Source organism: Protomyctophum parallelum (assembly GCF_964188405.1).
Source record: "Protomyctophum parallelum genome assembly, chromosome: 21".
Taxonomy (NCBI): Eukaryota; Metazoa; Chordata; class Actinopteri; order Myctophiformes; family Myctophidae; genus Protomyctophum; species Protomyctophum parallelum.
In genome coordinates, this window is record NC_139713.1 from 24,843,378 (window position 1) to 24,856,763 (window position 13,386).

Below are 13,386 nucleotides of genomic sequence, written 5' to 3' on the forward strand. Positions count from 1 at the left end.
CCCTAGGGTAGGTACCCTCACAAAAACATGCAGTAATCCTGGTCTCTAAACTGCCTCCCCCTGGCCAGCCGGGACGCCTGCTGGAGGGGAAAGGAACTGGTTGGAATAACGTGCTCCTTCCACGCGCTACGTCCAACCAGGGAAACTCCCCCCTGTCAGGTGTAAAGGAGCAACTTGGACACTCAAGCATGAAGGAAGCATGAGTTAAGTCCGTTGCTCTCCCTGGGTTGGCGGAGGGTGTGTAGAGCCCAGGATCACATCACAGGATGATTGACACAGGGGTGAAAAATGGGTTACAAAATCGTGGGACAAAAAATATAAATTAAAAAAAAAGAATTACTGGGAAGTCTGAGGTTAAGAAATTCCACAGAAAAGGCAGTTAGTTAGAATCTCAAGAAGGGTGAAGTGTACCAGCTTGCCTGGTTGAGTCATCATTATTAGGAAATGTGCCCATATAATGTCATCATGTGCTATATCATGCACGTATTTGCCATTTTTACTATATATATTTATATTACTATTATGAAAATAGTTATAATAGCCATAATGTATGGATGTAGATCTGCTAGTTGAACTATTTAAAATTATTTTTCAAGATAGTAAAATATGGAAGAAAAAAAGTTTAGGGATAAAGGTTAAGGCACGCCCCAGATATAGGGCCACATGTGTCAGTCATCAGTTAAGTCCGTGGACCATCGATTGAGAAACAGTATAAGACATGGTCCCCAGGTTGATCCTTAGTCAAGGTGGTGGTCCCTGGTTCACAATCAGTTGAAAACCCCTGCTGTAGATTGCCGGTTCAACCCCCCCGGTGGTCCCTAGCAAAACCAGTTCATATTGCATCAGAATCAGTTCAACCACTTCAAAGAATATTGGAAAAACATTCAAAACATGGACTATTTTCAATAACACCCACAAATCCTCACGGGGTGCCCGGCGCAAAGTATATTCAGATGGGGGGGCGGGTCCATGGCCAACATTACATATTCATTTTCGGGTTCCTTGACATGAACAAGTTTCACGGATATATATGGAGAAGTGCACCAGGTTTACTATCATCATTAAACATTTTGTGTGATGTTTATATTGACATTTTACAAGGTTATAGTTAAGAAAAATATGTAGAAAGAATGGAATAGTAAACAATGTCCCATTTAGGCCTGTCACAATTATGACATAATCTCCTAATCGCAATTACTTGAGATAACATTTTCAAAAATATTGGAAATAGCACATCTACAAGCTCACAAGCTTGTAGTGCGGCTTGTAAGTCTTGTAGGTATGTAGGGGCTTGTAAATCAGCTATTTCCACTACATATTATTTTATTTTTTAAAATGTCAGTCCTTTCTTTATGTATTTCAGTTATTTGTCATTTTCTGCCCAGTGCAATTTTCTGTTTACAAATTCTAAAAGGAATGAAATCTTTATTATTCATAATGTTCCAGGCTACTTTCACCGACATGTAACGATTTCTGTTCTGTTGTGCTTTGTTTATTCTGACTACAGGTATGACATCTGCACGTACAAGAACAAACCTTGCGGTACCCTTGGTGAGTGCTTCCATCTAGAGGTCACCTGTTTATGTCTTGATCCAGGGGTCATTGCCATGCTGGCTTGTGTTGGACATTTTTGTCACAATTCCATTTGTTTTGGTCTGAGCCAATCTGGGAACCTGTTTGGTAACAAAAAAGAAAATAAATTATTTGTTTTTACTTAAAAGCAGCCCCACCTTCACCAACAGCAACAGTAAAGTGACGAGCACATCCTTCAATGCCACATGACGCCCTTGGACGCCTTTCCCGTCACGCACTCGTTGCCACTGGCGCCTCATGACGCCTTTTTGGAAAAAATATTGTTTCAATATTTCATTTTTTTTTTTTTACTTCATCCAGATTTCGAAAATTCCTCTAATCTGGTGTTCAGGTGATGATATGCACATTACATGCACAATATAATTACAATTTCTTTATTTTATTTATAATGGGCTTCGGTGGCAACGAGGGCCAAAACTGGTATCCACCTGTGGCACTGGATGAGTGCATCACTAATTACAATTCAATAGTTTGATGATAGGAAATGGGACTGTAAATACATTCTGATGTCAATACCTTTTACTGATTTTTTTTTAATGCAAGTAAAACCCGCCTACATGGTGGTATTGGGACTTTTCCTTAAGTAAAAACAAACAAACAATAAAACAAAACGTATCCGCTCCTGCCGGTATCTATAATTTGACGTCATGTTCATAGTTACACTTCCCCCTGGCTTGAGACGAGAAGCTGTTTAATCCGTAACAGAAAACAAAGAGACAATTTAGGGATAGACTGGGGGAAGTACGGGGAAAAGATTGAGATTTAAAAGGAGAGAAGAATGGTTTGAAAGGGAACACAGAGAGAGAGAGAGAGAGAGAGAGAGAGAGAGAGAGAGAGAGAGAGGGGGAAAGGACAATTAGAGGGAGTGCTGCAGCTCGCAGGAGACAGATAGAGCGTGTCATAGCGTTGCTCTCGGGTCAGAAACATCTTATCTCCATATTCTAACTTTTTGTGTTCACTTTCTTTTGTATAGATTAATGCCCTACTTGATACGGCCTCACACAAGTGAAAGTATTGGAATTTGTAAAGTACAAATACCTCAAAATTGTACTTAGGTTAATGTACTTAGTTACTTTCCACCACTGAGTATGATCAAGTAGGGTCATTAATTTACGAGGGGGGGAAAAAGCAACAAAACAAAAGCACAAGAGGTTTCTTATGGTGAGCTGAACTACAGTAAGGCTGCAGTCAGTCAGTCAGTCAGTCAGTCAGAAGCCCCTCTAGCCCCCTCCTCCTCCCGGCCCTTCTTGCCACATCTTATCTTGTGTGAAGAAGAGCAGAGGAGAGCAGAGAAGGCCCTACAGGCAGCACAATATATCTTGGAGGTAATATCGTGACTTCGGGGGTGGTTTGACAGGTCCAGCGCATTCGTCACATTCCCTGCTCGCCTTTAATTGCCCTGGCATCTGCTCGGCTTCCTCGACGTCTCTCCCAAAAAACTCCCCCCCCCCCACACACACCCCCTCTACACCAGGGGTTCCCAACCCTTAACAAAAGTTTATATGTATATGTATATGTATGTATATGTCTATTTTCTTTTTCTTTTTTACATTAAAAGATTTTCCCAAAACAAACAGCAAATATCAGATCTACATTCGATCAGGGATTTCAATTATATCATCTCTGTTGTCCAAAATCGGCACGGTTTCCAAAACTGTGACTTCGCAGGATAAAAAACATCTACAAAACCGAGCGTCGCTTTGCGCCACGTTTCCAGATTGCAGATCAGCTACTTTTGAGGCTTTTGTGTGACGCTGTAGTGTAGTGTGATCAAGTAGGGCGTTCATTTACGGAAAAATAAAACAAGTATGCATGTATGTGAGGTTTCTGAAAAAGAAACGTGTATTTCATTCATTCTGACCAGAGACGGGGATGAAACATATCCCCCGGACATAGATGAGGGGAAGGGATCCCCCTCTCATCCCCCCCAGCAAACCCAAGCCTGCGTTTAAAGTGTTATTCACATGTGTTCACTTTCTCTACAGGTGTGAGACCATTCAAATTACCATCACACTTAAACCAATTGCAACCTGGCCTTTTTAGACACTGCTTGTACATCAGCTATTTTTTTTAACATTTTTTAAGTGTTAAACACAAATCTTCTCTTCTGGGGGTCCCTGGCACAACACATTTTCAGATGGGGAGAGGGGAAAGAGAGATCAAGTTTGAGAACTACTGATTTAGAAGCCATTTTTAGAATAGACCTCAGGGCTTAATGGGTTAAATGTGGAAAACATCTACATTTCTGATGGTCTGCTTTTTTGGGTGGGGGGTTCCTTATATTCCCTTCCTGGGCTTGTGTTACCTAGGTGGTCCCTTGTTACAAGCATTGAAATGTATAAATCTAGCTCTCGTCTAGACATTTTCAAGCAGTAACTGTATGCCGAGGCAGGCTAAAAGTCTAGCCAGTAATGCTAAACTCTATTCCCCTGCGGAGGCTCTAGCAGTGACTGGGAAACCTACTGCCACTCCCACCCATTCGGACCTCAGGCCCATTCTACAAATGCCTTCTAAATCAGTAGTTCTATAGGTATTTAGCAGACGCTCTTAATCCAGAGCGATTTACAGTAAGCAAGGACAACACAAGGTAATACATCAAATGCATAGAAATAGTGGTCTGGGATCATTGGTAAACCAAAAACCTATCATCAGTGTAACAGTAGAACCCCCCCCCCCCCCCAGCAGGGACCCCCAGATATCCCCCATTATTATTACCTCTGTGCCAGCAGGGACCCCCAGATATCCCCCATTATTATTACTGCAAAGACGTTGGAAGTCAATTGGAAGTGTTGGATCCTCACTGCATTCACCGCTTTGTTCGGCATGTTAGACCAGTGGTTTTCAACCATGGTTGGTAACCAAATGGACCCTTATAGATTGTATCTCTTGAGAGTGTAAAATTACACCAAATGGACCCGTACAGGTCAATTTGGTTTCATTTTACGCTCTCAAGAGATGACACCCACATACAGTAGGCCTACAGTCAAAGTTGTTTCACTTTAATAAGCTGGTAACTTTAAACAAACAGCAGATTTCTCTCTGTCTCTCTCACTCTTTCTTTCTATCCCTCTCTCTCTCTCTCTCTCTCTCTCTCTCTCTCTCTCTCTCTCTCTCTCTCTGTCTCCCCATCAAAAGCATCAGCTTCTGCTGCAGTTCAAGCTGTGTGCGATTCATATCAACCTCGATATAAAACCACTGGTAATTCCGGTATGTGCAGCGACGTTTCACTTGATGTTGTCCATTAAGCATTCAGAATCTCAACCACAGACCACGGGTGCCTTAAAAATATATATTGACAGGGACATAGCGCTGCTAAAATCATCCAGTAGGGCAGCTAGTGAACGTGGTACATCTATTTTCTTTTTTGAGGGACACATGGCCAAACAGAGGGGCAACAAGAGCCGTGGCCATCGTCAAATTCCTACCTTGCTCACAATATGTATAGTAAAAAATTTGTGTGTATGTGTGTGTGTGTGTGTGTGTGTGTGTGTGTGTGTGTGTGTGCACGTAGGCTTGGCCTCCGTTGCTGGAATGTGTGAGCCGGAGAGAAGTTGCAGCATCAATGAAGACATCGGCCTCGGTTCTGCTTTCACCATCGCACACGAGATCGGCCACAAGTGAGTGTTGTTGCTCCAACATGTTCTGACACCACTGGTTCCCCAAAAGTATTTGCCATTTTGCCCAAAAAAATAAAAACAAATAGCCTGTGGTAGATTTGGTCTGGCACTGCTCAGTTGTGATTGGATTTCACCTTGACATGAAAACGTTTTAGCACCACTGATATAGCAACAGAAAACTGTTAGGATTTAGAAGACATTTTGTAGAATTGGTCACGGTTGATTAAGAATATAAAAATCACACCTGTGTGATCTGAACGGTGCCGGCTGCTCAACAACACTGCCGACTGGCTGCAGTTACTACAAGCAGAGCGCGCAGGTACTGTAATCGGCTGGGTATGTCGGTGTTGTCCAAAGGCCAATAAGTGACCGCTATTCTTAATGACGTAACTGCTCAACAGTGCCACTTTAGGTCATCCAGCGGTATTGGCTGTTCGTACCCCAAACAGACCGACAGATAGGCATACATACAGACATACACACGCGACATTGGAGTGGTTTGGCACTGCTCAAAAATAAACTTTTCTTTCTTTCTTTCTTTCTTTCTTTCTTTCTTTCTTTCTTTCTTTCTTTCTTTCTTCTTTCTTACAAGGTTTCTATGTGTGTCCACAGTCCACACACACACATACCTCTGGCTCTCTCGTCCTGAATATAAAGCAAAAATAATGATGATGTATTAGTCTACGTATCCCCCTCTGGTGGGGTTCAGCGAGATGGCCATTTCCTTTATTATGTCTTATGTCTGCTTCTGTTACGGGCCCTGTTGTAAAAATAGTCTCTGCTTGGAGAGAGAGAGAGGACGTTATATAAAAAAATACTCGCTGCTGCAGCGGGGGTTTCAACCGGTTGCCTGATTTATTTCCAGAGTAGGCTAAAATGTCATAAACGCCGGGACTTAGAAAAACAGGTTCGGAGGCATGCGCGATGTGGCCCGGCTCCGCGTTTGTTATATACATTATATCTGATTTGTGCTTTCGCGGACAGCATATAGGAAAAGGGGAAAAACTTGGACTTCCTTTGCTGTAATGTGAGCTTTTAACTTTTAATATTATACTCGGACAAAAAAAAAAGAAAAGAAAGAAAGAAAATGAATTGTTACACTGATTAATTATTGGGCTTTGGTGAACACTTTGTGAAAACCCTGTAGGCTTAGTAAACTAAACCTTGGACTTGGACTTTTTGGTCTACACCAAATCTCATAGGCAAAAATAGCTGATCTACAAGCTCACAGCGCGTTGTCGGTGACCTTCTGATTGTCACTGTCCGACACAGCAGTGTGACGAGCGGTGACGTGTTACAAAAACATTTGAGCCATCCTCAAAGTCTTTCACCGTCTCTCGATGACGCAGACAATCATAATGTTTTTGTTTCAGCATTTTTCCACTTCCCCATCTCCCTCTCTCTTTCTCTCTCTCTCTCTCTCTCTATCTCTCTCTCTCTCTCTCTCTCTCTCTCTCTCTCTCTCTCTCTCTCCCAACGATTCCTGCCTACTTTACTATCAAGTAGAGAGAAACACATTGATCCTTTTCGGCCAAATACAGCGAAACTGAGTGCTGGGGGGTGCGTCAGCTAGGTCAGGAGGTAACGGGGTGCGGCCAAAAAGGTTTTGGGACCGCTGCTCAAGAAAATGCCAATGTTCCCATCACGCTCACCAGATAATCAGAAATGACCTCCGAACATCGCAGATCTGTTCAACACCACGGACAGCGCATTAGTTTCAGAGAAAAAAGCTTGCAAAGGTGCTGCCTAAAACAGAAGCTAACGGCTATTGAGAAACAAAAACAATGCGGGCGGGGCCCTGGCAACCGTGCATAGCAACCGGAGCGGTTTAAAAAATGAGTGGTACTGTATGTGTCTGTGTGTTAGACTGTGCAACATTGACACTTGGTGGTGAACAAACGCTATAACGCTATTTTCGTGCTTGCACACAGCCAGGGACACGGGGACAGACCCAGGGACCCAGGGTCCAGGGACACAACCACACACATAGCTGTCTATAGGAGTGGTTGCACAGCGAGGCAATGTGATAGCGATATCAAACGCCTTTAAGAAGAGCCTGTTCGTCAACTGTACCCAGCATCCATTTATAGGACAGTTATACTGTCATACAGATCCAACGTGTTAAAGGACGACGTCACATATATATAATTGGTCCTCACTCTCCGGTCCTAACTACAACTCTCATTATGAAAATATTTTTTGTCTATTGTTCTTGCGTTAATAAATGATCAGCCGTTAGGGCACAATGATGTTTGATGGTTAATTGGTTATTGTGCCCTGTATTGTACTGTATTGTCTGTATTGTCCGTCCGGATGAAGGCCTAATTACACAAACGTCAATTTAATAAAGAGAGGAGAGGAGAGAGAGAGAGAGACAGGAGGTGAGTGGAAATGCTCAAATGAAAACAATGCAGTATGATTTATTATTAATGTTTTCGCTGCATTTCTCGGAGAAAAAACAAGTCAAAGTCATATGATTTGTCACACACGTTACTGCAGTGAATTTTGTTCTCCGCATTTGACCCATCTCTTGGAGCGGTGAGCCGCAGCCAAGGAGCGGTGAGCTGCGCTCGGGAATCATTTGATTAGGAGATTTGACCTCCAATCCAACCCTTTGATGCTGAGTGTCAAGCATGAGGCACCGGGTCCCATTTTTACAGTCTTTGGTATGACCCGGCTGGGGATTGAACCCGACCTCCCAGTTTCAGGGCGGACACTCTAACCACAAGGCCACTGAGCTGGTAGTTGACACCAGCTTAACCCATTCAATCAGGTGAAGCATCTGATCTGTAGACCATGGACCAACACGAGTCCTTGGCGGGGTACCAGGGGGTACCCAGCTAAAGTAGGCCTAGTTAAGCTTGTAGATCTGCTATTTTTTAAATGAGTTTTCTTCGATGGGTGGCTGGCATCTCCCTTAGAGATAGGGTGAGAAGTTCAGTCACACGAGAGAGACTTGGAGTAGAACCGCTACTCCTTCGCCTGGAAAAGAGCCAGCTGAGGTGGTTCGGGCATCTGGTTAGGATGCCTCTCGGGCGCCTCCCTAGGGAGGTCCTCGACGCACGTCCCACTGGGAGGAGACCCCGGGGCAGACCAAGGCGCAGTTGGAGGAAACACATCGCCTCACTGGCCTTGGAACGTCTCGGAATCCCCCAGGAGGAAGTCACTAATGTTGCTCTGGAGACGGAAGTCTGGAGCACTCTGATGGAGCTGTTGCCCCCGCGACCCGACTACGGATAAGCGGTTGAAGATGGATGGATGGATGGAGAGAAGCAATGTCTAATATGTCTATAAGTGATAAATTGCAAAGGTTGAGAGCAGTGTTGATTGTGATTTTTTTTGGATATTTTTTATTTAGTTTAGTCATAGTCTTTTGAATAAAATGTCATTTAGTTTTAGACATAGTAGCTTAGTTTTTATTTCATTTTCATTTAGTCAGTGAAAAAAAATCGTCGTAGTTTTATTCAACAAAATCATGGTTGCGAACTATATAAGTGTCTATATAAGTGTGATGATTTGTCCAACAATAAGACGTAGAATCCTCTTCTCTCTCCTCCCCCCAGAGCCTGTTCCAACCTGCATGTATATTGATTGACAGGCGGGGGAGGGGGGGTGGGGGTGGGGGGGGGTCTTCCAGAGTGCTGATTAGAACTTTGTCGTTCCTGTTGAGCTCCAGACAAGAGCTTTGACCTCTGACCCCGGCTGCCTCTCACACAGCTGTTTCACGCAGACTGACTGGCCGCGACACACCGCGAGGGGACACATCCTCCACGAAATATTGCACTCTGGAACACTTACAACAGAGCTTCTCAAACTTTTCCGTAGCCTTCCTGTAAGTCTCTCTGGGTTAAGAGCGTCTGATAAATTGGCTAAGTTGTAAATAGACCAATGTGAGATCTCTCAGGTCCTCTGACAAAGGCCTTCTGATCATACCCGCCACCAGACTCAAAATTCAGCGTGACCTTCCGGGCCTTTGCAGTGGTCTCTCCTACCCTATGGAACGCTCCGCCTTTGGGCTGTAAAGAATGCTGATTCAGTTGCTGGTTTTAAGAGCTATTTGTTTCGTAAGCATTCTGTCTCATGAAGTTTTTACCTCACACACACTTATTTCTTGATGCGTTGTTGCTCTTATGTGCCTTGTTTTAACTTGACTGTTTGTATTGTGGTCCATTGCGTGTGTTTCGTCCGACATACAGTACTAACAGTCCGACAGGCATTAGTCAGACACCCTACCCAAAACCCAAACCCTAAACCTAACCTCACAGGAATCCACAGGTTAGTTTTAACCTGCCACTCATGTCGGGAGCCACAGGTTAGTTTTAACCTGCCACGGGTGAGTTTTAACCTGCCACTCATGTCGGGAGCCACGGGTGAGTTTTAACCGGCCACTGGTTAGTTGTAACCGGCCACGCATGTCGGAGCAACAATGTTGTTGTGGGACTCTCTAACCAACATATGCAGTATGTACCCCGTTTTGAAAGGTGCTTCATAAATAAAATGTACTTTACTTACTTGCTTACTGAATCAGCATTTATTTCCTACTGTTTCGTTTCCTCTCAGCTTCGGGATGAACCACGACGGCATCGGGAACTCCTGCGGCACCAAAGGCCACGAGACGGCGAAGCTGATGGCGGCTCACATTACGGCCAACACCAACCCCTTCTCCTGGTCCGCCTGCAGCAAAGACTACATCACCAGCTTCCTGGAGTAAGTACAAGAGTTCATGGTGTGTGTGTGTGTGTGTGTGTGTGTGTGTGTGTGTGTGTGTGTGTGTGTGTGTGTGTGTGTGTGTGTGTGTGTGTGTGTGTGTGTGTGTGTGTGTGTGTGTGTGTGTGCGCATGCGTGCGTGTGCGCATGCGTGCGGGCGTGCGTGCGTGTGCATGCGTGTGCATGCGTGTGCGTGCGTGTGCAGAGCAGGCAGCAGTGGATACTTGGATTCAGAAATCAGGGGAAAGGGGTTACTGAAGAACCCGCTGGCGAGATACATAGACAGAGGAGAAAATGTTTCTCAGTGTTGTGGCATTAATATTTACATCAGAGGATTCACCCCCCGGCCCCTCCCTCCCCCCAAAAAGGAGAAGCGTTCAGGCTCTCTGCCACTTTCCCAGGAACGATGAGTCTCTCAAAAGAACAATGCAGGCTCTGTGGAAAACGTGGTGGAACGTGCCCAAAGGTTCCAGGACGAACTGTCCTCTTCAAAAAAAACGGTTCCAACATTCACACTTCTGAAAAGGACACAGGGGTTGTTGTTGACAACGGTGCCCCGAGAGGACTTTGAAACTCTCCTCGACCGCCACTCGTCTCAAGTGGGAATTCCATAAACAATTCACGGGAAATCTGTCAACGCTCAACGTTCCGCATCCCTGGAGAGGATCAAGTCCTCCCCGCGGGGGGCTAGCCGACAGCGTCCCCTGGAGAACTATTCAGAAACAGGGGGACGGTGTTTTGGCATTAAAACAAGTCTCCATTAGTTCAGTATTAGTACCAGTATATGGGGACTTGGGGAATGTGTCTACTACATCTGTAGTAGCGCTATATTAGGTGAATGTGTCTGCCCTGCTGGAAAGGGTGTACACAGCCAATTATACTGCCTGATTCACAGTTTGGATTAATCCATTTAGGCCTGACCTCAACATTTTAAAAAATTCTTCTAAATTCTTCAAAAATAGCAGACCTACAAGCTCGTAGCGCGCCACTCGGTGGCACACTATGAACTTGTAGATCTGCTTTTTTTCAATAGCTAAATTATAACATAATGTATGTAACACCAAAAGGGGTTCCCGCTCAAAATGGGTTAAAGGGTTCCCAAACCTTTCACCTATTAGGCTACACATTACATTTTGACGCACGCGACGGAGACGCAGCCTGCCCGGTGGAGCCCCGCCGTTATGTGAAATCCACACATAGTTTTTAAGTTGTTTGTTTCAGATATTTGATATTCATTTTTGCTGCCCGCCCCTTCCTATACAAACCCATTGTAGGTTCAAACTCAATTTTAACCATCGAAAACACCCATCCCTTTTATGGTGACTGATACGGCCCTCCTAATGTGTGAGGGGGCCGTGTTTATTCATTTACTGTTTTCATTTATTTTTAATAATGTTTTTGTGTCCTCCTGCCTCCTTCTGCTCCTTATTCTTTTCCAAAATAAGTATTTAAAATAAATAGCTAAAATGACTATCATCTAAATACTGAATCGAGCACTGAATCAAAACTGCCCGGGTGTTCACATAAGCCTGAGTAGACGATAAAATGAGCAAACGTTTTTTTTAAAGTGAAGTATATCCTTTAATGACATCACGTTCTACTGAAAAAGTGTTGACACTCAACACGTTTCAGTTGAAATATAGGTCATTTGCCGCTTGACATTTTTTCTAATGACACATTTTTCCTCCTCCGCTGAAGCATATAAATTAGGCTTATACAAAGACAGACAAATACTGTAAGACCTCTTATTTTACTCTTGAAGAACAGTTGAACCCACCCCGTATTATAGTCTTTCTGTTGAGTTATGTTTTTTGGCATCGTTGTCACTGCTTGCGTTTTGCTTTTATGTTTCTCATTACAGCGAGGTTGATTCAGTTGTGTCCGTCTGTAAACTCTACTTACTGTAGCGTTCTCAGCCTCCCTCAGATGCTTTATCCCCCCCCGTCTGTCTGTCTGTCTGTCTGTCTGTCTGTCCTGTCTGTTCTTTTTTTTTTAAGATATTTTTTTGCGGCTTACGCCTTTATTGATTTTTTAAGGGATAGAAAGTAGGCTGACAGGAAACGGGAGAGAGATGGGGGGATGACATGCGGTAAAGGCCGTGTCGGGTCCGGGAGTCGAACCCGCGGCACACCGCGACTGGATCACCAGTCCGGTGCCCAGACCGTTACGCTACGGCCTGGGCCCTGTCCTGTCTGTTCTGTCTGTCTGTCACAGGCTTTATCCCCCATCCCCCCCTGGCAAGTAAACAAGTTTGGCTGTGGCTTTGGCCTGGCTTGCATGCTGGTGTAATATGTGACGCTTTGTTTGGTTTTTTTGGAAGAATGGTTTATGGATACACACACATACTAGCACCAGTGCATGGAGTTTATTTGTACAAGTTTTGCATACTACATTGTCATTTAACCCCTTTAAAACCGGGAAAACATCTGTGTCTGTCGTTTTTGATTTGAACTATAAATACATAATAGCAACATACATTTTTCGGAAAACTCATATGGTTGCATATGGTTTTGGGGGTCCTTGGCACGTGAAAGTAACTAGTAACTAAAGTTTTCAAATAAATGTAGTAGAGTAAAAGTACAATGTTTGCCTCTGAGATGTAGTGGAGTAAAAGTACTGGAATTTGGAAATACTCAAGCAAAGTACAAATACCTCAAAATTGAGTACAGTACTTAATTAATGTACTTGGTTACTTTATTATATCTTTCTTATAGTTCACTGTCGTTCCCCTGTCATCACAGGACATTCATGTGTCATTTGTTGTGACTCGTGAGCGCCAAAGAATAGCTTTTATAATGAAACTTTAAACTTGTAACTCTGACGCTGTACACATGAAATCCAAGTGCCATTTGGTTACATTTGTGCACTCATTCATTAACACAGAGGATTTGACCGTGCATGATGGAGTTTGTCTGCTGTATTTAGAGAAAACGTTTCCATGTGGATCAATGCATCATGGCAGTGGTTTTCAACCCTTTTAATATCAAGGCCCATTATTTATTTGGTATTTGAGCCATGGACCACCATTTGATGAGATTTAGAGTTAAGGGTCCAAGAGTTAAGGGTCCATTTGGTTACCAACTTTCCATCACTTAGCTGAGGACCACCTGGAACCCCCTCAAGGACCACTGGTTGAAAACCTCTGCATCATGGGATTATTACACACTAGACTAAACCTAAGACTAAACCTCTGCATCATGGGATTATTACACACTAGACTAAACCTAAGACTAAACCTCTGCATCATGGGATTATTACACACTAGACTAAACCTAAGACTAAACCTCTGCATCATGGGATTATTACACACTAGACTAAACCTAAGACTAAACCTCTGCATCATGGGATTATTACACACTAGACTAAACCTAAGACTAAACCTCTGCATCATGGGATTATTACACACTAGACTAAACCTAAGACTAAACCTCTGCATCATGGGATTATTACACACTAGACTAAACCTAAG

General features: G+C 43.7%; 1 protein-coding gene across 1 annotated transcript in view; it reads left to right on the forward strand.

The window, feature by feature from the left end:
- The window catches only part of adamts6 (ADAM metallopeptidase with thrombospondin type 1 motif, 6), a 96,581-nt gene that overhangs the window by 14,686 nt on the left and 68,509 nt on the right, over positions 1-13,386 (forward strand). Inside the window, exons 8-10 of the mRNA XM_083793157.1 lie at positions 1,508-1,551; positions 5,105-5,210; positions 9,771-9,917. Of these exons, the coding sequence (XP_083649283.1) occupies positions 1,508-1,551; positions 5,105-5,210; positions 9,771-9,917 (297 nt within the window). The remainder of the gene's footprint in view (positions 1-1,507; positions 1,552-5,104; positions 5,211-9,770; positions 9,918-13,386) is intronic.